The sequence below is a fragment of the Mycteria americana genome, chromosome 16, assembly GCF_035582795.1.
Source record: "Mycteria americana isolate JAX WOST 10 ecotype Jacksonville Zoo and Gardens chromosome 16, USCA_MyAme_1.0, whole genome shotgun sequence".
NCBI lineage: Eukaryota > Metazoa > Chordata > Aves > Ciconiiformes > Ciconiidae > Mycteria > Mycteria americana.
Window position 1 is genome coordinate 826,695 of NC_134380.1, and position 24,724 is coordinate 851,418.

General features: G+C 44.5%; 1 protein-coding gene and 1 long non-coding RNA gene across 3 annotated transcripts in view; one reads left to right on the forward strand and one right to left on the reverse strand.

Moving 5' to 3' along the window:
- LOC142417875 (uncharacterized) overlaps window positions 1–24,724 on the forward strand; it is a 35,356-nt gene that overhangs the window by 9,001 nt on the left and 1,631 nt on the right. The window contains exon 4 of one of the 2 annotated variants that reach the window (XR_012778143.1): window positions 13,075–13,136. The exons of the other annotated variant lie outside the window; for it this stretch is intronic. This is a non-coding gene — a long non-coding RNA (uncharacterized LOC142417875). Of the gene's footprint in view, window positions 1–13,074; window positions 13,137–24,724 lie in introns of those variants that run through there. 2 annotated transcript variants of the gene reach the window in all.
- Window positions 339–17,555, reverse strand: LOC142417870 (myosin heavy chain, skeletal muscle, adult-like). Its single transcript, XM_075518991.1, has 38 exons — window positions 17,334–17,555; window positions 17,102–17,245; window positions 16,852–17,008; window positions 15,526–15,553; window positions 15,313–15,427; window positions 15,135–15,227; window positions 14,945–15,008; window positions 14,764–14,862; window positions 14,534–14,637; window positions 14,315–14,453; window positions 13,455–13,573; window positions 13,208–13,357; window positions 12,679–12,849; window positions 11,892–12,201; window positions 11,667–11,737; window positions 10,936–11,023; window positions 10,724–10,841; window positions 10,426–10,549; window positions 10,204–10,340; window positions 9,847–10,102; window positions 7,431–7,673; window positions 7,144–7,320; window positions 6,913–7,058; window positions 6,735–6,825; window positions 6,257–6,646; window positions 5,961–6,087; window positions 5,668–5,786; window positions 4,891–5,087; window positions 4,410–4,593; window positions 4,158–4,323; window positions 3,861–3,985; window positions 3,257–3,565; window positions 2,953–3,156; window positions 2,544–2,669; window positions 2,279–2,449; window positions 2,088–2,192; window positions 1,850–1,945; window positions 339–625 (listed from the first exon to the last, which is right to left on the reverse strand). The coding sequence occupies exons 1-38, from the start codon at window positions 17,538–17,540 to the stop codon at window positions 470–472; spliced, it is 5,826 nt and encodes a 1,941-aa protein (XP_075375106.1). The 5' UTR covers window positions 17,541–17,555; the 3' UTR covers window positions 339–469.

Here is a 24,724-nt window from a genome sequence, read left to right on the forward strand (position 1 = left end):
ACAAAAGTAGGGAAAGGAAAAAGGAAAGGGATCACCCTCTCTTGCCCCTCACATGGGAAGTAAGCTGTGCTGAAAGGACAATGGGAGAAGCATTAAGACTATGTGAGGGCAGGAGCAAAGCAAGGAGCTGCTGGAGATGGAAGAGTGCACAGGCTGGACTACCAGTAGTCTCCACAGGAATGGCCAGCCTCTAAGTTTGCGGGTCCTCAGTCCAGAGTTTGCATGAGCTTCTCCCTTCCCCCAGCCAGGAAAAGTAAGAAAACTTGTTCTGCAACACAATATCCCAAGCTTGATCAGAAAAAAAAAAAAAAAACCAAAGAAGGCACTGCTCATAGTGTGTATGCAAAGGAATCTACGGTCTTTATTCTCTAGACATGGAGGTGGGTACAAAGACTCATTGCAGAAGAAAGTGACCAAGAGGTTCACATTTTGTGCATCCCTCAGGTCACTTTGCTGCTTCATGACAGCCTCACTCTTCCTCTCCTATCTTTTTGCTGTGAAACTCCCGGCTCTTCACCCGGAGCTTGTTGACCTGTGACTCTGCAATGTCAGCCCGCTCCTCGGCTTCCTCCAGCTCGTGCTGGATCTTGCGGAACTTGGAGAGGTTGACATTGGACAGCTCCTCCTGTGCGGGGAGAGGGAGGCGGTGGTGAGGAGCCCAGGGCAGGGGTTCCACGCCTCCTGCGCCTCGGCCTTGCAGGGCTGTAGCTGTTTCCCAGAGGAAAGCACAGACCTCCTATCTCCCACCTACCACCGATGTCCCAGAAGCCTCACCCAGACCTCCTCATCATGCCTTGTTTAGAGTATCCCATCAAAACCAACTAAAACATCTTTTGAGTTGTTATCGCAGTTCTGCCCTCTGGAATGTGCAAAGCGGGATGGACAGCACAGCAGTCTCTGTTTTTAGCTGTTGAGAAAAAGCTGTTTGGGCTGCAGTTTCTTACTCTTTACACTCAAAGGTTAGGGCTAAGAAAGAGCAGCAGCACCAAGAAAGAACATGTATACTCCCCAAAGGTGAATTTCTATGGTATCCTCAGGGAGGAAGTTCCTGCCCCCTCCTGCCAATCCCCACTAGGTGAGTATAGCTTCTCCTTCTTTCTCCATGTCTGCTGTGACAGCACTGTCAGGTGACTGCCCATCTCCTCCTTCTTCCGTAGCCATACAACACCACCCACAATCCACCCTCCTCTTCCAGCCGCTGTCTGCAGTCACATATCTCATCACTTTGTCTTATGAAGAACGTTGCTTTGCAGAAGAAATTGAAACTTATTTCCAGTTCAGCACACGAGCTAATCATCACTGTCTCCCGTTCTGGCTCAGTGTCCTAGGTCTGCACTCTCTGATACAAGCTGAAGAACTCTGAGGAGGTGAGTCAGTTAGAACCCTACCACGTCCCTCTCACAAATCATTCCCTCATCATAGGACAGCAAAACCTGTCTATACTGGCCTATGCAGGAAGGATCCGGACTCAAAAATTTAGCAGCTGAGAGGCTGCTTGTGAGCCATGTCTGTCAGTCTGTCCTCCTGTGAAAAAAAGATTGCACGACATGCCTTTTATTCCTGACAGGAGTGTGGCCAATAGAAAGCAATGTCAACCATACTCTCAGGATTATGTTCCTAGAACCGTTAAATTTCTCATGGGGAACCACTCCTTGCAAGCTTTACAAGGAGGACTTTCTTGTAGGCACACACTAAACTATTCCCAGATGACTGACCTTTCTTTCCCTGCACTTGAAGTCCAGCATTGTTCACCACTTTCTATGCTTTCCCAAAAACTCATTCATTTCCCATATGATTTCTGTTCCTCCTCAGAAAGTGATGTTTGTTTACCACTACAAGCAATACTCACAGCCTCCTCAGCTTGTCTCTTGTAGGATTTCACCTTCATTTGCAGCTTGTCCACCAGATCCTGCAGCCTGAGAATATTCTTCCGGTCTTCCTCAGACTAGAATGGTTGGCAAACAGGAAAGAGAATGAATTACTGGTTTCCCCTCCATGGGAGTTAGCAATTCCCCTTGGCTATCAAGTGCAAAGATTTTTACTTCCTGCGAGAGGGTGTGTCGGCCCAAGGAGGCCTCCTGCCTTACCTGGTAGGTCAGCTCCTTCACCCTCCTCTCGTACTTGCGCACACCCTTCACGGCTTCAGCGCTGCGCTTCTGCTCAGCATCAACCTCCCCTTCCAGCTCCCGCACCTGCAATGAGAAGCCCATCTTTGGAGCTTCCATGGGGGTTACTTACGTGACATGCTTGCAGGGGCGCAACTACCAGCCCTACGCACTCTGGCCTCCAGCTTCTGGATTTGCTTCTTGCCTCCCTTCAGTGCCAACTGCTCGGCTTCATCCAGACGGTGCTGCAGGTCCTTCACCGTCTGGTCCAGGTTCTTCTTCATCCTCTCCAGGTGGGCGCTGGTGTCCTGCTCCTTCTTCAGCTCTTCTGCCATCATGGCTGCCTGAGGAGAGCAAAGGGTCAAAGCCATTTTGGGGCTGGACACAGTCTGGGGAGAAGGCACTTATCTTCCACAGTGAAAGGAGCCCCTGACTCACATCCGTGATGGCCTTCTTGGCCTTCTCTTCAGCATTGCGGGCTTCCTGGATCGTATCCTCCATTTCACCCTGAATTTGGGCAATGTCTGTTTCCAGCTTCTTCTTGGTGTTGATCAGGCTGGTGTTCTGGGCAAAGAGAGATTGCAAGACTTGTATTCTGAGGCCTGCAATACCAAGCCTTCAGCCTGAGCCAAGTCTTTACTCTACAAGCTTGCAATTCAAAATCTGGAATTCTTTTTAAAATGGTTGTTTACAAAACGTCAGTGGTGGGCTCAGGTGATGGGCGCTGAGCGTGCCTTTCCTTGTGGATAGCACTAGAGGCCATTCTAGTACTCCTTATCCTCTGGTATATAGCAGCCCTCTGTGTTTGTTAAGTGTCAACACAACTGATCTTGCACCACCCCCTTACCTGGGTATGGAGGAGCTGCACACGTTCAGTGGCATCCAGAAGCTCCTGCTCAGCCAGTTTCCTTGACCGCTCCGTCTGCTCCAGGGCTGCCCGTAGCTCCTCAACTTCAGCCTGCAGCAGGTTTGCTCTGCGCTCCACCATGGCCACCTGCTCCTTCAGGTCTTCCTGTGTCCTGAGAGCATCGTCCAAGTGTATCTGGGTATCCTGTACAAGAGACAAGAGAAATTGCAAGGCAGAAGTGTGTGCTTCAGTGCCAAAAATGCCAGGGAAGCCTTTTCTCTTTCTGTAGCTTTGCTGAACAGACCTTGAGCACTGCCTGTGTGTTTCTCAGGTTCTTTTGTGCCTCTGCAGCCACACGGTTGGCATGGCTCAGCTGGATCTCCATTTCATTCAGGTCTCCCTCCATCTTCTTCTTCAGCCGCAGGGCTTCATTCCTGCTCCTGATCTCAGCGTCTAGGCTGCTCTGCAAGGACTCAATGACTCGGAGGTGGTTTCTCTTCATCTGGTCGATCTCCTCATCTTTCTCTGCTATCTTCCTGTCAATCTCAGACTTCACCTGGTTGAGCTCAAGCTGGAGGCGCAGGATCTTCCCCTCTTCGTGTTCTAGGGAGGCCTGCACAATTGGACACAAACATTTTTTGGACATGGTTTAGTAGGCATGGAGGTGCTGGGGTGACTGTTAGACTAGATGATTTTAGAGGTCTTTTCCAACCTTAATGATTCTATGATTCTATGATTTGTAACATCGATAAAGCTACTGCTTGCTTTCTAGGAAATTACAGAATATTTCAGGAAATCTCAGCTGGCTGCACTCCCCAGCCAGAACACAGGGGGACCAAGAAGTTGTTAGCCATATTTCCACATTGCTTACATTTTTAGTGCAGACACCAGGGATTATGGGCATGTACCTCAGCTTCCTCCAAGGCAGCCTGGATTTCAGATTTCTCCTGCTCAATCTGCTTCTTGATTTTCTCCAGCTCATGAATCGCCTTTCCTCCCTCGGCAATCTGCTCCGTGAGGTCGGAAATCTCCTCTGTGGGAACAAAGACCAACGGCATGGTCAGGCACAGAGCAGAATGGGAAGGACCCTGCCACAACAAGGTAAAAGGCACCTTTGCCGACCTGCAGGCACAGACCCATGTGGAGCGGTGCGTAGAGGGGGATAGCGAGAAAGCCCTGCCAGCAGCAGAGGGCCAGGGACTTACGCTGCAAGTTCTTGTTCTCACGCTTCAGCGTTTCCAGGTGGTCCAAGGACTCCTCATAGGCATTCTTCATCTTAAACAGCTCTGTGCTGAGAGAGCGAGACTCTTTCTGGGAGGCTTCCAGCTCAGCCTGTGTTTCCTCATACTTCTGCTTCCATTCTGCCAGGATCTGAAGAGGAACTGGGTGTGAGTATGGACATGGCAATCAGGAAGGAATGCTCTGCCCAGGAGCCCCAGGTCTGGAGCCCAAAAGACCTTGTCAAAGTTCTTCTGCTTCTTATCCAGAGCAGCGCAGGCAGCATTTGATCGCTCCACGTCAATCATCAGGTCCTCCACTTCATTCTGCAGCCTCTGCTTTGTCTTTTCCAGGGAAGCACATTTGGCATTGACAGCTTCAACATGTTCCTCTGCATCCTGCAGGCGCTGGGCCAGCTTCTTCCTGGGAGATGTAAGCACAGCTCACAGTTAGCGCAGAGGAACCAGTGTGCTTTCTACAAGAGCATGCTTAATCATTTTGAAGTCTGCAGCCACACAGAGTGAAGGGCTTAATTTATGGTGTTCCTAGCCTTCGTTTTCACCTTTGTCTAAACCTATAGGATAAAGATTCCCACTTTCTGTTACCCTTTCCTAAAGCAAATCCATTACTTATTCCTCAGAATATCTTAATGTGTCTATTCAAATGTTGCCTTTGAATTTTCAGTCCCCCCTGGCTTCTTCACATCCTTTCACCACGTACTTGGCCTCCTCCAGCTCCTCTGTGCGCTGAATAGCGTCCGTCTCATATTTGGTTCTCCACTGGGCCACTTCGCTGTTGGCCTTGGACAGGGCACGCTGCAGCTCCCCCTTGGCTTCCTGCTCCTCCTCATATTGTTCCCGGAGCAAGTCACAGTCATGGCGAGCAGACTGCAAGCCATGGGCCAGGGCATTCTTGGCCTGGGGAGACATGGGATTGGGACAATGAATTGCCTGTGAGACAACAGAATGTTAACTTAGGGAAAGTTGTTGAAAACTCTTTGAATCTGACAAAGTCAGCCCACGGAAAAAAGGTACATTGATTCCATATTCTGAGCAGCTTCTTATCACTTCATTCATCAGAATCTAGAATGTTACCTTAGGAGAGACGATGGGTAAACTCTAAATGAAAACTATAAAGCTGGGAATTGTTGAATGCTTTTAAATGTGTTCTAAAGTTTCAGCTTCCATTATGGAAAAGTAGAATAAGAAACATAGTTTTTTAGATATATTTCAACCTTTTCTTATATGCCATCATCAATCCAAATAAAGACATAAAGTTGTCCTTCCCTGTCTCAGTATCCAGGCTGGAGGCAGTGCCCTATGCAACTTTTCTTCCCACACTACAGAGGAAGGTGGCAAAATTGTCCATCTAGTTTGAGAGCTCCCAAATTAAAATGACATGGCTAATATATTCTGATTTTATGTGAGAGTAGGAAATATCCTGAAAGACAATGGAATCTGAATCCAAAGTCAAACCCCCTACAGGAAGTACCTTTACCTTTATTTCTTCCTCTAAATGTCTCTTTAGTTCCTCGATCTGTTGAGTAAATGCCTGTTTGCCTCTGGATAGCTGAGATATCAAAGCATCTTTTTCTTCCACCTGGCGTGAATATTCACCTGAGAAATTTTACAGATAGACTGTAATTTAAAAAGGAATACTAAACCAATATGTCCTTAAAGCACTGTATACCAGCTTACAGAGTATAGACCAATTTAAATAAAACATCACTCTCTTTCTTGTCATCATTGGTTACAGGTTCTCCCATTCCAGAGGGGTGGGGGGTGTGTTACCTGCTTCTGTCTGCAGACGAGCCCTTTGAGTATTGAGGTCATTGATCATGCGTTGATGCTCCTCTTCTTTTGTCTTAATCTCACTTAGCTGGTCTTCCAGAGTGCGACACATTTTCTCCAGGTTTGCCTATATGTCAAATATATGTAAGGAAAGAGGACTATCACTAAATTCTAGCAGGTTGTTCTCATGATGAAAAACAACCCAACTGTGTGTGACAGCAAAATGTAATCAGAAGTTTCAAAATCATGTATCAGGCCATGTATCATAGGGCAGTAACCTGACAGAAAGTCTGTACCTTGGCTTTGGAGACAGAATCCATGTTACTGGCCAAGTCGTCAATCTCCATCTTCAGCTCACTCTTCTCCTTCTCCAGCTTCTGCTTCACTCGTTGCAGGTTGTCAATCTGCTCCCCAAGCTCGGCTGTGCTGTCAGCGTGCTTCTTCCGCAGGGTGGCAGCCGTGGCTTCGTGCTGCAGTGTGGCCTCTTCGAGGTCACGACGCATCTTCTGGAATTCTGCCTCACGCTTCTTGTTCATATCGATCTGAGCTGCAGTAGCCCCTCCTGCTTCTTCCAGGCGCTCGCTGATCTCCTCTAGCTCCCTCGAGAGGTCAGCCCGATGCTTCTCTGCTTTTGCCCGAGAGGTTCGCTCTGCCTCTATTTCCTCCTCCAGTTCCTCAATACGAGCCTGCAGAACGTTAGGGACCCTTCACACCCATGCCCTCCTCCTACCTCATGTCTTTCTGAAGGGCAGAAGAGAAGGAAGAGAGACTTGCCTGCAGCTCCTTGATCTTCTTCTGTAATTGCATGCCCAGGGCTTGCTCATCCTCGATTTTGCTCTGGATTTGGTTGATTTCAAAGTCTTTCCTTTGCACAAAGCAAATGGTGTTAGAGCGCAAAGAAAAAAGACAAGTACACCAGCCCGGCACTCAGGTGCCCCACAGCCACACTTACTTCTTCAGTTTCTCATCCAGCTGCTGCTTATCGTTTTCCAAATCCATTATGCTGTCATGAGCCAGCTTCAGGTCTCCTTCGAGTTTCCGCTTAGCTCTCTCAAGGTCCATGCGCAGCTTCTTCTCTTGCTCTAGGGACCCTTCCAGCTATAAAGAACAAGACCATCAGTGCTCTACCAGCCACGTCTAACTCCATCCCTGTCCTTTTCTTGATGTATGCCTCTGTGCTTACATCGTCCACTTGCTGCTCCAGCTTGGTTTTAGCTTTGGTCAGAGTATTGACTTTGTCCTCTTCTGCCTGCAGGTCATCCAGCGTCTGCTGATGGGCCTCTTGGAGGGCTTTCTTCTCTTTTGTCAGCTTCACAATGGTCTCATCCAGGGCTGCCATCTCCTCTGTGAGGTTTTTTACCTTTGAGAAGAAGGGAGCAAGTGCAGATAAAAAATGTTGTTTAAAACTTTATACTGTATAACAAAACAGAGGTCTTTTCTGGAGTGAGAGTGACATCTTCTGCCTCATACCTTGTTTTCAGTGGCATGTTTTTCCTTCTCAACCTTGGCCAGTGTTAACTCAAGGTCATCAATATCTTTCTTCAGCTCTGAACATTCATCCTCCAGTTTCCTTTTCTTGGCTGTCAGCTCAGCATTAATTTCCTCCTCATCCTCAGCCCTTTCAGTCACCTCTTTAACTTTAGCTTCCAGCTGGATTTTGGTTTTGATGAGCTGGTCACATCTTTCCTCAGCATCAGCCAAGCTATCTGCTTCCTGGTGGGGAGACATATATTTTCTTGTTTGTTTTCTGAACTTTTCTATGTAAGTGTGTGTTAAAAAGTGGCCTGAAGTTGGCCTCTCCTCAAGCAACTTCAATCTTGCTTTTTTTTTCCCTGGGATGCATTATACAGCTTCTCAAACAATATTGATTCCTAAACTTTTTTCTCTCTCCTAAAAATGTCTCACATATGTGGTAGGTGTGAGAATTTCTCATTTACCTAGAGGAGAAAGGGCTTGGATACATTTCTCTTCACAAACACGGTATTCAATATCTTTCCTTTTGTAACTGAATCCTTCTGAACCTATTATTGCGTTGGAGTAAGGGCTCTGGTAGCCTCAACAATAATTTAATAGAAAAAACATTACTCTCGCCCTAAATGTATTAATACTGCTGCTTCTGGAAGTGGGGTCTTACGCTTGTAAATCAGCTACCTGCATGTCATCCTTCCATACTGTGTCTGGAGTGGCATATGCTGGTTGCAGTTGATCACCACATCATCTTACTCTTTGGTAGGCTTTTGGTATAATGAATTTGGTTTGTCCCAAATGAATTTGAAAGCAAATATCTTATAAGAAAGCCCAATGGGATGTTTATTTTTCTCTGTATACTAGGTAAAACAGGTAACAAGGAGTTCGAATTTTCTGTGGGAATGTTCAAATAACTGTGTAATTAAGTAGTGTTCCATTTTTAGTTGGTAATTTAAATAATTTAATGAGTAGATTAAGATGACTTTGTAAGGTGACATTTGAATATCAAGTACTTTTCTGTATATTTTTAAGCAATATTTTATTTTGTGAAGTGCTGTGTGTCTACAAGGTTCGTAGGATTCTGGTCGTAAAATTATTAATATTTAAGATTGAGAGGTCTGGCTATGAATTTATCTTTCCTAAAAGAATATTCCTTTCAACTAAAAGCACCAGTCCATGATTATTTCCAACTCCCCACTTCTGAGCTAAGATAATACCAGGTGTGCCACTCCTACAAGCTCCACCAAGAGTCAGTCTCTCCATATTGTCATGTTCTTTACTGTTTGATTCCTTAGAATTGTTGCAGTTAGCAAGCTATTTAAATAGAACATCCCTCCCAAGGATGGATACCTGACTTTGTTAACATTGAAACGATTGTTTTTCCTCACCACTTTCTTTTTTTCTGATACAGTATATAGGCTGGGTCTCTGCAATCACTTGACAGAGAACAGGGGAGCAGAGGGGGAGATGCTGTCCAAATGTTCTCACTCTGTTTACAGTTAATAAAACTTCTGTCTGACGTGTTCTAAATTGTGCCCCCCAGACTGGGGACCCCAACACAAGTACATTATGGAAAGATGTCTTTTAGTGGGAAGGAATGCTCTTTTAATAAAGATAACTTCTTAGCCAGACCTCTGAATCTTAAATGTTAATGATTCTACCACCACAGGATGTTGTTTGTAGTGGAACTACCACAGAAAATCCAGATTAGAGATGCAAAAAACTACAAGGTTCAAAAAAAATGAAAATTTTGTTTCATTATAAATTTTGTTTATGACCTTGATTCATACCAGTTAAGTCTAGAGCATACAGAGCTCTTTTGTGTAATTAACAACTCAGGGAAGAAGAAACCTCCACTGGATGGTGACTTTTTCTCAGAAACAGGAACTCTATGTCTATATATTCTTAGACTAAGGAGACATTTGAAGCTGTATTTCCCAATTACTGAGTGAATGATTAACCACTAGTTATGAAGCAAAGGGTGGATGGCTTTTCCTGCACCTGAATTCACAAGTACCGCTTTCAACTCTGGCTTGCATTTACGCTCCAAAATGAATTCATTGTTCTACATCCTGGTGAGACAGAGATACCCCCTGCAGGACTCACACGCTCAGAGGGAGTTGGGGCTTCAGGCAAAACTGCTCTGAGTATTTCATCTTGGCTAGCTATATCTGCCTTCTTCCTCTAAAAGCAAGAGCACTGACTCCCACCTGGAGCTCCCTGCCTCTTTGTAGTGGCTGTCAGAGTGCTCATCATGCCACTGCCAGACAATTGTTTCCTCAATTTTACATACACATGAAGGATAATTCAACAAATATCTGACTTCTGGTCTTCTATACTCTGACCTTCTGCTTCATAAAGAACAGTCTGAATGTATAGACTCCTTTTCTGAGAGATAAATTAATGGTGATAAACTCACAGCCTGCACTTGGAGCTGCAGATCATTTTTCTCCTGCACCAGGGCCACCATTTTCTCCTCCAACTCCTTCCTCTTTGCCTCAGACTTTGCAAGCTCCTCCTTGGTCTTCTCAAACTCTTCCTTCATGTTGGCCATCTCCTTCTCAGATTCTGCACTCTTCAGCAAGGGCTTGATCTTGAAGAACAGCTTCATCCAGGGCCAGTGCTTGACATTCATGAATGCACGAATGTTGTACTGGATGCAGAAGATGGACTCCCTGAAGCATAATTAAAATGTACATTGAATATTTTCAGTATGATGAGTGCCAACACTCTCCCCCAAGTACAGTGACTTTAAGTGAAGATGAGGAATGTCTACCTCCTCTCCACCATTCTCTGGTACTCCACTCTCATCAGGAAGCCCCTGCACCTGGCCTGTGTGCGAGTGATGAGCTGTGCCAGCTTCTCATCCCTCATCTCCTCCAGGAGTCCCAGCAGCCCAGCTTTGAAGAACACCTGGAGAAAGGGAACGTTGCCACACATCACTGTCAGGTAGAGCAAAGCACAGGCACACAGTGAGTGAGTCAAGGAGGGTTTGTACCTTGGTGTGGCCAAATTTGTACTGCGTGTGGTCCACATCGATTGACCCAAGAAGCTTCTCAGAAGCCTTCTTGCTATCAATGAACTGTCCCTCTGGGATAGCACTGGCATTAAGCACCTTGTATCTGTGAAAAGAGAAAGAGGAAGATAAGGCTGTTTTTTCCCAACCAGCACACTCTAGCTACTGAACCCCACCAGCTCATATATAGCTATTTTTGACAACAGAGTCCAGCCTGAATGAAGCTATATGAATGAACCAACATTGCTTTTAATGATGTTGAGAAGTGCCGTGCTCTTACCTCTGTTTGAAGTCAGCATAGAGAACTCTGCTGGGGAAACCTTTCCTGCAAATTCTGATGCCTTCCAGCACGCCGTTACACCGCAGCTGGTGAAGTACCAGTTCATGCTCCATGGCACCTAGCAATTCCGAGCATAAATGAATACCACAGTTTCCAGTGCAGAGGGGAATGAATGTATCAGAGGAAGCTCTCTTTCTGCTTAAGCATCTTACCAGGTGTTTTTGTTTCATTTGGGATGATGCAACGGACAAAATGGGGGTGAGTGCTCCGTAGATTGGTCATCAGCTTGTTTAGGTTCTCCTAGAGGGACCAGTTAGTAATGTGAATTTCCTATGTCCAGTGTTCGATGCATCAAGCCCATGGCAATGACTTTATGACTTCTCAGAATTAGTTGGGTTTCAGAACACTTAGGTAAAGCCACAGAAACCAAGTATTTCTTCTATTTGAAGATATTGAAACGCATTTTTAAAGACTGAAATACTACCATGTTGCTATTGATCCAGTGGAATACAATTTCACACTTTAAGACAAAGTAATTAACTTTTAGGTTTTTCATGTTCCGCCTTCTAGTCAATCTGCTTACATTAATAAGTTTGTTTATAAGGAGATTCTCTATTCCTCAACATATCAACCTCACAGAAATGCAGCAATGCTAAAATTACAGTTCTAGTCTGGCCCAAAGACATAAAAATATAAAGATCTGAATAACAGCATCTCCAAACAAGCAAACAAAAAAAAGGATTAGATTTTCATGATCTTTAAAGACTGAATGCTTATTTTTGAAAATGACATATTAGCAATATTGAAATTGATCCTGGAAAACCTGATTTTAATTGATCCTGGAAAACCACCATTACAGCAATGCAAAATAGCCCTTTCAAATTTAATATTAGCTTGCCTCCTTTCTTCATATTACAAAGAGATAAGAAATGCAGTACTGTACCCGGAAAAGAGCTGAGACAGTCTGGAAAGAAGAACCCTTCTTCTTGCCACCCTTTTTGCCACCACCAGCCTCTGCATATGGAAGAAAAGAAAAAAAGTATTAAAATATGGCTGTTGCATATTGGAGACTACAGAACACAAAACAACTTGAAATGTTTGGTGTTTACTGCTTTAATTCTATGTCAACATTGACCCACACTGAAATTACAGTTTTCACAGAGCTGACCTGCATCTGCTCCACCATAGCTGGCAAAGAGTAAAGCCAGTGTCTTCACAGATGATTTCTGGTACAACCCAATGACAGTTTCATTCAGGGGGTCTTTGTTCTTCTCAAGCCAGCCAGAGATGTTGTAGTCCACTGTGCCAGCATAGTGCACCAGAGAGAAGTGGGCCTCAGCCTTGCCTTTGGCAGGCTTGGGCTTCTGGAAGTTGCTGGACTTGCCCAGATGCTGGTCATAGAGCTTGTTCTTGAAAGAGGTGTCAGTTGCCTTGGGGAACATGCACTCCTCTTCCAGGATGGAGAAGATGCCCATAGGCTGGAAGATATTACAAGAGGGGGAAACAGATTAGAAAGGAGACATCCCTTGGTTGGAAAGTTCCTGGAGTCAGATGAGAAAGCTGTTCCCGTGCATTCCATGCCAATAAGTCAGAGAAAATTAACTAAGACTCAACTTTTTTCAGTGTTGCTGTTTCATTTGAACTTATGTAAATGCCTTTGTTGATGAAAAAATTACAAATACGACATTGCATAATACTATCCTCTCCATAAAACTTCTTTACTGATAGGTACTTACAGCACATGACAGTCTTTTATATAACTTCATTTTGTAATCTGGAAATGAATACTCTCACCAAAAGTCCTGATATCTGAGTATGATCTCCAAAAACACTTCCACCCTGTTGCCACAGGGTATATATTTGAAAAAGCCAGAATATTCTCACATGCTTCTTAAGTATGTCTCTTGGCAAGTATGGAAGATCCAACATATAATACACTTGAACAGGAAGGATACCTTCTCAATGAGCTCAATGCAGGCAGCCAGGTCCATCCCAAAGTCAATGAATGTCCATTCAATTCCTTCCTTCTTGTACTCCTCCTGCTCCAGCACGAACATGTGGTGGTTGAAGAACTGTTGCAGTTTCTCATTGGTGAAGTTGATGCACAGCTGCTCAAAGCTGTTGAACTGCCAGACATAAAAAGACACACAACATTTTCAAGGTTCAGCAATAATAGCAAGGTGTTTTCTTGTGCAATCCTAATTCATCATGGGTGATACTTTAAATACAAGGCCTCTTCCTGGGCTGTTTTCCTATGCTATCTCTCTAGGATAGGCTTTGCATTTAGAAAAGAAAGAAGGTTTCAAATTCAGCGTAATTATGAAATTCGTTTTCTTTTTTTTTTTTTTCAGGATTAAAAAAGGTGATTCCAAAAGCCCTGCAAATAAATGTAGGAGGACACTAATTTCTATTAAAAATATGTCTCAAAATTCCCTTTACTCTCAATTGCCCTTCTATGAAAATGCTAGGAAAACTGTTCCTTACATCAAAGATCTCAAAGCCAGCAATGTCCAGGACACCAATGAAGTACTGTCTGGGCTGCTTGGTATCCAGCTGTTGGTTGATACGAAAAACCATCCACAAGAACATCTTCTCATAGACAGCTTTTGCCAGGGCACCCACTGCATTGTTCACCTGAAGCAAGGAGAAATGTTTGGAGGTTACTATACACAGCAAAGGAGAATCAATGGGAACCATCAAAGCATGTTCCAGGTTACCACATTTTTCCTACCTGCTGCACAGTTTGACCCTTGGTCACATATTCATTCCCCACCTTGACTCGGGGGTAGCAGAGGGCCTTGAGCAGGTCAGCTGAGTTCAGACCCATCAGGTAGGCAGCCTTGTCAGCCACTAAACACCAGAAAAGTGAGAGAGAAATACTGGACAATTCCTAAAATTTGGTCCTTGAGGGACTGTCTCAAAAGTAACAGCAGTGTTCACTGTTACAGAGTTGCACAAAAATATGCGAGTCAAAGCTACAAAGCTAATTTCTCAGTTATCTTCAGAATTCAGAGTCTACAACACTTTCTGAGCTTCAGTTTCTACAAATGTTCTTCAGGAGAACTCATTGCTTTCATCCTTTTTCAGGCATGACTATGGGACTTCACACTTTCTTTCTAGTCGTATAGCAAGAGGATTCATCACTCAGAGAGCTGGAGGCATGGATTGTACTTCCTGCTGTGACAGAGACTAACCAAACACTCGTCTCACATCAGAGTTCCCCCCAATAGGTGAGGGTGAATAGGAGCACGGTCTCCCATCCTGTTAGGGCTGAACCACTTCACTACTCCACAATGCAGCAGAGATTGCAAGGTGTATTCCAACAAAAGTATGACTAACAATGTTACAGGAATTTACATCCATGCCTCCTGGCTTCCTGGCAATGTATACCAGATCTCTTATTTATTAAATAGTCACAGAATAAAATTATACGTATCATTAGATGAGATACATGTCTCAACTGTCACCTAGCCATTGAACAGTATTTTTTTATTTTACCCTTTTGCATATTTAAAGTCTGAAATCTGCCTAAGTCCTTCTTTTGCTGACCAAGACAATCTCTTTTGGAAAGTCTGCCTAATCTGCTGATACCTTCTGTGCCATCTGGCTCTGCCTGCTCCTCTCGTTGTTTCTGCTTAAACTTCAAGTTCCCGTAGTGCATGACAGCCCCTGTCAGCTTGTAGATGGCAGTCTTTTCATCAGCAGTGAAGCCCAGGATGTCAATGGCACTCTGGCAACAGAAAAAGTAAAGTAAATATATACATACCAGGGCTCGTATCCACCAGATGATGTGTTTGGTAAGTTACTTACATCTGTAGCCATCAGTTCCTCCTGGTCATTAATGCTTGGAACAGTGATTTCACCTTGACTCACAAAGTGAAAATCATAAGGGTTGGTGGTAATGAGGAGCATGTCTGAAAGCAATAAAAGGGAAAAAACAAGCTTACTTTGGCTTTCCAGATGACACAATGAGCTATTGCTCAGTGATCTTCCTTCAAAAAGTTAGTGATCTTCCTTCAAAAAGTTAGTGATCTTCCTACCAATTAGCTCTGGCTTCTTGTTGGAGGTGATCTGATAAAATATGTGGTAGCTTCTTTCTGCCTTGAGCTGGAAAGTGACTCTGGACTTCTCCAGCAGATCTGGCAAGGACAGTAGGACAGAGTTAGCACAAGAACTGGGGAGGGTTAGAAGGAATGGGATCAGGCCAGGAGAGTCTCTTACAAGTTTCAATGTCGGCAGAAGCCAGTTTGCCTGTGGCCCCAAAGTGGATTCTGATGAATTTGCCCTGTTAAGGGGAAAAAGAAGCATTTCAGCCTGGATGCATTTCATTGCCATCTCCTTATGTGAGAACACCACTAGCCCATCACTACTGTTATAATGAGGAGGGATTTTGTCTAAAGCAACAACTTACAAAGCGTGAGGAGTTGTCATTCCTCACAGTCTTGGCGTTTCCAAAGGCCTCCAGCAGTGGGTTAGCGCTGATGATTTGATCCTCAAGCGTTCCCTGCAGGATGATAAGTATTCAGTTACAGTGTTTAGTTGCCATGGCAATTACATGTCAAGCGTTCAGTCTTTTCTTCCTGACTCACCTGCATTTTGCCTGACTGCTGCTCTTCCTTCTTCTTCTCCCCACTCGCTGCAATTGTTGCAAAGTACTGGATGACACGCTTTGTGTTCACAGTCTTCCCTGCACCGGATTCTCCACTGTCAAACCAAAGAGAGAGACAGAGAGCGTGTGGTCAGGCAGGAGGTTCCCTGGCACCGGGCAGCCCCACAGGGACCTGAGTAGGGAGTGTACATACGTGATCAGGATTGACTGGTTCTCACGATCTGTGGAAAGACAGAGATAAGAAAGCTTTTCTTAGTGCTCATGAATAACAGAGAACTCAAAAACTAGGAGAAAAATATGAACGGAAGCTTCCAGAAGATGGAGGGACAGAAAACAGTGAAAAGCCCTGAGAATTCTCATGTGTACTTTTGCTGCTCCCAGCAGTACTTCAGGTATTATCAACTGGATCAGTAAAGACATCAATTCAGAGTAGCTTTTGTAGGCTTATGCCTTTCAAGATATTGTCTTCTCATCAGGCTTCTTATTTCTCTATTATTAGGTAAGTACACATAACAAAAATATTGAGGTTTGGCTTTGACAGCATGAAGCTAAAATTTTCCTGAGTAATCTTATGGAAATTTGGAGGCGTCATGAACAACAGAAACGTCTGACCAACCTCTTTCACTATTTTTCATCTCTTTTTTTTTTTGAACCCCTAAATATACAGAAGTTATGTGTTCCTGAGATCATACATAGACAAGGTTAATTTTTCATTTTTCTATTCTGGATCTATTTCCCAGTTTGTAACAAAAGAACAGGAAAAGAAAATCTAAAATCCTGCACATCTTTGATTTTAATGCACACATAGGGAAGAGAAAATAAGAGGTGGAAGGAAGAGGAAAAATCAGAAAGAACTTTATAAAATCCACTCAATTTAAATGCTAAGAGTTTTATTTTTTCCTTGACAATGTTTTCTGAGGTTTACTTTTCACTGTAAGGTGTAATTGATTTACAGTTGCATAGATCAGCGTAGGGGTTACATAGATCATTAAAGGCTGTATGTACTTTAGACCACCTAGTCGTCTTTTCCATCATGAATGCCATTTGCATAATAATCAAGTGAAGTTTACGTACCTGTTCAATGCAGAGATATTCTGTTTTACTTGTTTACTTTGTTTTACACTGATGCTTGCAAATTTGAATGAATTATATACACATCATTTATATGGTATGTGTGTTATTAGTGTACTCTGTACTTTCCAGCTGAGACTAGTTTAGTGATTAAGATACATAAATCTATGCATATATGTAAGATCCCATTACAGTCAGTAAAGTCTACAGAAAATAGTTGTCTTCTTTTCAGTGAATTTACTCCTTCTAGATTATTTTCATTAAGTCCAGGTCTTTATTTATTCTAATGGGAACAGAGACTCAGCTCACACAAACCATTACAGTTAATTCCATTAACTTCACGCACACAATATTTTAAGTGTTGCACCATATTTCCAGAGAATACCCTACATTTCCCTCTACAGATAGCTCATTGCAAGAGCAGTTCAAAGGAAGTCAGGCAACTCACCAGTCAGCATGAACTGATAAGCATTGTCAGAGATGGAGAAGATGTGTGGAGGGGCCTCCTGGCGCTTCTTGCCTCGGTAGGCCAACACCACCTCCGGGTTGTACACCGGCAGCCACTTGTAGGGGTTGACAGTGACGCAGAAGAGACCCGAGTAGGTCTGTGAGGAAGGGAGACAGCACGTTGGCTTCCACTTAGCCTGGCAGAGCAGTTCCTCCTAGCTGCCCAAAGGAAGACTGCTGCTGGTACTTACGTAGATCATCCAGGCTGCATAACGCTCTTTGAGGTTGTACAGCACAGCGGGTTCATGGAGGTGGGTCATCATGGCCATGTCCTCGATTTTATCGTACTTGGGAGGGTTCATGGGGAAGACCTGATCTTCCTTCACAGTCAGGGTCTGCCAAGGAAACAAAAGATCCATGCATGTCAGCTAAGAGCTCAGAGTGGGAATCAAATGGTGTCCTTCAGCCTTGTTTTTCACTCACTTCTCCTGCTTCAGACTTGACAGTGACCTTCCCTGATTCTTTGCTCTGGATTGTTCCTTTCACAAAGGATTCCTTAGGATGAGCCACAAAGACGGATGTCTTGGCATCAAAAGGCTTGTTCTGGGCCGCAATTCTTTCCTTCTCTGATTTTCGGAGATAGGGAGCCGCCTCCCCAAAGACGGCCATCTCAGAGTCTCCAGAGGCCATGTCTGCACTTTACTGAAAGCACGTCAGCAGAGGTGTCTGGTGGGGAAAAAAAGGTTGTGGATGAGAAGAATAATATAATCTGTATCAGTGAGAAAACTCCTTGCTCTTTAGCTAATACATTGCTAGCTAGTCTCCCAGAAAATCTCTTAGAAGCAACCACTGAAATCCACTTTGATTTGATCTCAAAAGTACCCAAGTCCCACTCAAGAGTGAGACTTAGTCTTCTAAAACACATAGGCCTCGTAACAGTAAATTGAACATCTTCTGAATATTGACTACAGTTTGGTAACTCACCTTGATGAATTCTGACCAGATTTGAGGTATTCACATAAAAGAATTTACAGCCAGAGAAAATCACTCTCTGTTCTGGTCCTTAATTATGACTGATGCATCTTCAAGAGAGTACTTTCTTGTTAAAAGTATTACCTTGTGTGCTAAAAATGAAAAATTACTTCACTTTTTAGATCTTCCCTATTTTCAACAGTCTAGCCTAAGCAAAAGTCAGCAGAAATATAAGAGGATTTACGAAGAGAACTCATGCAGCTGTATAAAAGCCCTATCTTAGACTGTAGTCTAGGAATGCATTATTCAGGGTGTTACCTTTGGAGAAATGCTTGTATCCTGGAAACTCACCAACCCTGTAAAATAGGAATGGCAGTTGTTTTCTATTGCTGCACGGGATTCCAGAGACAATTTGTAGATTGAAGATACAGACATGCATTGAAATTATATTGAAAATTTTTGTTTACATGGGCACTCCCTCATGGAAATGGTTGCCAGAGGCAGGAGAAATGGAATGGGATATTGCAAGGACATTGTCCTCTTTCTTCAAGTTCACAAAATTCATGCACTTACCTTGAAGCCTTCCGTGGAGACAGGCCAGACTTGTCCCTGGGAGATTTTATAGTGTCTCATCTGCAGATGCTGCGGATGCTCCCCCTTTCTTCGGTCAAAACATTTCTGGCAAACCTTCTTTGGCAAAGCATTGTCTGGCAAACTAAGGGCATAATTGTCATTTGATTTGAATGATATAATTAGAACATTTTTATATCTTACTGACTATGTGAATACATCTATAAATAATTTGTCAAGAGTGTTAAGGAGAGAATCTAGACTACTCAAGGCACTTAGAGAACTTGGATGCAGGGACTTATGGTTCCTGTTGCTGGCTTTCTCAGTGATTTGCTGCTTGACCCATGGTAGTTTCCCTGGTATGTTTATACCACAACTTTTCAGTCACGCAATGGGGGTGATAACATCTATGATGCTTTAGGAACACGTGCATTGAGAGGAACAGGAATATTCCTTTTTGCATGTCAAAAATCAGCAAATAATTGCTGTTAAGAGCCACTTTTCAGTGATATTTTCTAAAAAGCAGAAAGTCAAAATGTATTACAGCTGAGCTTTCTGTATAGGACACTTTCAATAGCTGACAGGGTTTGAAATACAGTGAGTTGGAAGCCTGAACCCAAGTAATGGGAGACGCTACTTGGAAATGGAGCTCTTGAATAGATTCCTGAGCTGACTTTTGAAGTATCAAATTAAAATATATACTTGTGCATGCATAGATAATATATGGTTTTGTCCATATTTCATTTAAAAAGTGATTCCCCAAGAAACTCTGCTTTCTCACTGTTCACTCTCTTACACTTTTTACTTGCATTTGACATATGCTTGCTCCTATTATTGTCTGCATAAATAACCAGTTCCCCCTGTCAAATCTGAAGTTCCAGAGGCTCCCATAGCCCCTCCCTACCTACAGCTCCCCAAAACAGCATGCCTTACCCTGCTGTGCTTGTACACACAATCACATATATCACCTCAGCATATAGTTCCAGATACTATGTATTCTGATAAATCCTCAGTCTAGCACTGCTGTGCCATCAAAATATGCATATTTACATGTTCACAGTCCCAGAAAAATCTAACAACACAGTACTGCCTGTACTGCATTAGAGGTAGCAGGCAGTCTTGTGTAATGCTGATGGTATGGGAAAAGGAGATTTGCTGGTAGTCCAAGAGACTAACTGATCTAATTTTAGGAAAGGGTGTAATCACTTAAACTTCTTCAGATCCTCCAGATCTAAACACATTCTTCTCCTGGTCATTTGCATTTCAATCATTAAAATATCTCAGTGAATAGCACAGGGAAGAGGTTAGAAAAACAATGTCTGGGGTCCAGTGTAATATACACAGAATCACAGAATCACAGAATCATATAGGTTGGAAAAGACCTTTAAGATCATCGAGTCCAACCATAAACCTAACTCTGCCAAAAACCACCACTACACCATGTCTCTAAGTACCTCATCCAAACGTCCTTTAAATACCTCCAGGGATGGCAACTCAACCACTTCCCTGGGCAGTCTGTTCCAATGCTTGATAACCCTCTCGGTGAAGAAAAATTTCCTAATATCCAGTCTAAACCTCCCCTGGCGCAACTTGAGGCCATTTCCTCTTGTCCTATCACTTGTTACCTGGGAGAAGAGACCGACCCCCACCTCTCTACAACCTCCTTTCAGGTAGTTGTAGAGAGCGATGTGGTCTCCCCTCAGCCTCCTTTTCTCCAGGCTAAACAGTCCCAGCTCCCTCAGCCGCTCCTCATAAGACTTCTGCTCCAGACCCTTCACCAGCTTCGTTGCCCTTCTCTGTACACGCTCCAGTACCTCAATATCCCTCTTGTAGTGAGAGGCCCAAAACTGAACACAGTATTCGAGGTGCGGCCTCACCAGTGCCGAGTACAGGGGCACGATCACTTCCCTAGTCCTGCTGGCCACGCTATTTTTGATACAAGCCAGGATGCCATTGGCCTTCTTGGCCGCCTGGGCACACTGCTGGCTCATATTCAGGCGGCTGTCAACAAACACCCCCAGGTCCTTCTCTGCCAGGCAGCTTTCCAGCCACTCTTCCCCAAGCCTGTAGCGTTGCATGGGGTTGCTGTGGCCCAAGTGCAGGACCTTGCACTTGGCCTTGTTAAACCTCATACAATTCACCCCAGCCCATTGATCCAGCCTGTCCAGGTCCCTCTGCAGAGCCTGCCTACCCTCCAGCAGATCAACACTCCCACACAACTTGGTGTCATCTGCAAACTTACTGAGAGTACACTCGATCCCTTCGTCCAGATCATTGATAAAGATGTTAAACAGAACTGGCCCCAACACCGAGCCCTGGGGAACACCGCTTGTGACCGGCCGCCAACCGGAGTAAACTCCATTCACCACCACTCTTTGGGCCCGGCCGTCCAGCCAGTTCTTTACCCAGCGAAGAGTACACCCGTCCAAGCCATGAGCAGCCAGTTTCTCCAGGAGAATGCCGTGGGAAACCGTGTCAAAGGCTTTACTGAAGTCTAGATAGACACCATCCACAGCCTTTCCCTCATCCACTAGGCGGGTCACCTTGTCATAGAAGGAGATCAGGTTGGTCAAGCAGGACCTGCCTTTCCTGAACCCATGCTGGCTGGGCTTGATCCCTTGGTTATTCTCTACATGCCGTGTGATAGCACTCAGGATGATCTGCTCCATCAGCTTCCCCGGCACCGAGGTCAGGCTAACAGGCCTGTAGTTCCCCGGGTCCTCCTTCCGGCCCTTCTTGAAGATGGGTGTCACATTCGCTAATCTCCAGTCAGCAGGGACTTCCCCAGTTAGCCAGGACTGCTGGTAAATGATGGAAAGGGGCTTGGTGAGCACATCTGCCAGCTCCTTCAACACTCTCGGGTGGATCTCATCAGGCCCCATAGACTTGTGAGTGTCTAAGTGGTGCAGCAGGTCACTCACCATTTCCCCCTGGATAATGGGGGCTCCAGTCTGGTCCCCATCCCTATCTTCCAACTCCAGGGGCTGGGTACCCATAGAACATTTGGCCCTGCTAATAAAGACTGAGGCAAAGAAGGCATTAAGTACCTCAGCCTTTTCCTCATCCTTGGTCACTGTGTTTCCTCCCCCATCTACTAGGGGCTGGAGATTCTCCTTACCTCTCCTTTTGCTGCTAATGTATTTGAAGAAGTGTTTTTTGTTGTCTTTTATAGCAGCAGCCAGACTGAGCTCTAACTCAGCTTTGGCCCTTCTAGTCTTCTCCCTGCACAGCCTCGCTACACCTTTGTAGTCCTCCTGAGTTGCCCGCCCCTTCTTCCAGAGGTCATAGACTCTCCTCTTTCTCCTCAGTTCGAGCCAGAGCTCTCTAGTCAGCCAGGCCGGTCTTCTTCCCCGCCGACTCGTCTTTCGGCACCTGGGGACAGCCCGCTCTTGTGCCTTTAGGACTTCCTCCTTAAAGAATGTCCAGCCTTCCTGGACCCCTTTGCCCATAAGAGCTGCCTCCCAGGGGACTCTCTCGACCAGTCTCCTAAACAGGCTGAAGTCCGCCCTCCGGAAGTCTAAGGTGGCAGTTTTGCCGACCCCCCTCGCCGCTTTTCCACGTATCAAAAACTCTATCATTTCATGATCGCTCTGCCCAAGACAGCCTCCAACCATCACATCGCTCACAAGTCCATCTCTGTTGGTGAACAAGAGGTCCAGCAGGGCACCTTCCCTCGTTGGCTCACTCACCAGCTGCGTCAGGAAGTTATCTGCCACACGCTCCAGGAACCTCCTGGACTGTTTCCTCTCTGCTGTATTGTATTTCCAGCAGACATCCGGCAGGTTGAAGTCCCCCACAAGAACAAGGGCTAGCAATCGTGAGGCTTCTCCCAGCTGCTTATAGAATAGTTCATCTGTCTCCTCAATACAGTATCAGACAATGCCCTGTGCTGTAGGAGCCCCTTCCAAGAGTGCTCTGGCACTGCAGCACCCACATTTTGGGCCCCACACTGGAATCCAAACCCAGAGCTCACCCCTGAGCTCACTACACAAGTTACGGGGATGGTTGAATATTTCAGAAGGCTAATGTTTTCACATGGATTAGGAAGAAGAGCTGCCCTTTACCAGAGGACTAGTGTGGTAATTTTGAATCCTTGTCTAGTGCAATACAGTAATATGCAGGGCATTTAATATCTGGTTTGATGGTGCAACCGTCACAAAATAATTCTTCATATAGGAATAGAGGCCTGCCAAATTTCCCTGTATATTCAGCTGCCACTCACAGATCCTTGGAGAAAGATGAGGCATTCAGTTATTGGGAACATAAACTGACAATGGCCTTGTCTTCCTTTTTGGTTGAACAGTAGACTCATACCGAACAGATTGCACTCAAGAGAGGTGGAAATTGTGAAGCTGAATTCCTTCCTGCTCTTGCCATGTCCAGCACTGAAGTCCTGTGTTAGTATTTCTCCATGCTCATACTGTTCAAGAAATTCAAGTCCCTCAAGTTTCCTGCTTCAAGCCCTTCACCAAGTCTCTCCTCCTTTCTTAACAGCTGGCCTCTCAGGACAGTAACACCAACTGCAATTAAGAGAGGACTACCGGACTGCTAGAGCAATGAATGTAACCCAATAGAAGACCACAACTACTCCATACAGAATGGCCAAATGTTATTTTGGGTTGTGGTACCAAAACTGTATTTGTGGACACTGTCAGGGAGTGCTTCATGAAACCACTAGTTAGGTTGTGAAGGAAAAGCAGTGTTGACTTACCTGGTTTGTGGACATAGTTGAAAATAAAACTGTTTAAGAATTGACCTATGGCAATACATGTACTATGACATCCTTGGAGGAATTAAAATAGCCCCAAAAATCCAGTATGATTGTGTTTATAAAGCACATAGAAATAAAGAATCAAAGGGAAGAAGTTCAGTTTTAGTAGACCGAAGACCACTTAATGATACCATAGTAGAGGTCCAGGGCAAAGGCATGCTAATTATCAGAAAAGAACTGATAAAAGGCAACAGTCACTTCATCATAGAAACCAATCAGGTTGGTCAAGCATGATTACTTTCCCTGGTAAATACATGTTGGCTGCTCTCGATTATCTTCTTGTCCTTCACATCCTTAGCAATAAATACCAAGAGGACATATTCCATGATCTTTCAAATAACTAAAGTAAAACTGAGCAGCTTATAGTTTCACTGATCCTTCTTCCTGCCTTTTTTAAAGATGGGCATAACATTAGCCTTTTTCCAGTCATATGGGACCTTCCCTGTGTGTCATCATTTTTCATCAGTAATAAACATAGGCCTTGCAATTATATGGGTGAACTCCTTCAGCATCCTTTGATGAGTCACACCCAGCCCCATGGATATGAATACATTCAGCTTCTCTTAGTAATTCCAGCTTCACTAAGTAGTAGGTTAGGACTTGCCCACTGTTGGTTATTCTTTTCCTTCTCAAACTCTGTTGGAAGATGAAGATGCCTGGGGACAAGCTTTGCCTATGAAGACTGATGCAGAAAAGGTGCTGTATACTTAAGTGCCTTCTGTATCATCTCTCACTAGATGGACTCCCACATTCAGCAGTAGACATATTTTCTCTGAACTCCCTTCTGCATCATCCATGCAGAACTGTTATCCTTAACGTCCCTAAGTGCCCAAGCAATGTGTTATATTCCTATTTTATTGCCAGTCCTTGCCTTCACCTCTTATATACTTTTGTGTTTTAGTTCATCAAGAAGTTTGCTGCTTAGCTAAGATGAAATTCCTAGTCTTCCTGCAGAACAAGGTAGTTTTTTCCTGAGGTCTCAATAATTTTCCTTTAAACCCTAACCATCTCTCCTGAGCAGTCTTGTCTTTCACAGCTGCTGCCAAGGGTGTTCTAACTAGCAGTTCCCTGAATACAATGAATTCCCCTGAATACAATTCAGTTCCCTGAATACAGGCAATTGCTGCAGCCTGAGCTGCCATCTGGGATTATATTTATCACTAGTTCATCCCTGCTTCCAGTACTCGGCATTGCCCATCCAGTATTTACATTAGGATATTGTCATTAGCACAGTCTAAGAACTTCTGGCATTGCTTGCCCCGTGCTGTTGCCCTCCCAGCAGATGTCCACATGGCTGAAACCCTCCCTAAGGCAGAGGAGACCTGTGCCTTTCTACTAGTTGTAGAAAACCTCTTTCACTACTTTGTCTTGGCCGGGTGGTCTATAACAGACCCCATCACAACAGTCCTCATTTTCATCCTGTCTCTATTGCGATATCTACAGTTTCACACTGGGGCTTTGCACAATCAAGGAGCACTCCTCATCTTCCCTGTCTATTCTTCCTAAACAGTCCGTACCCTCCCATGACTATGTTCCAGTAGTGCACACTATCCCACCATAT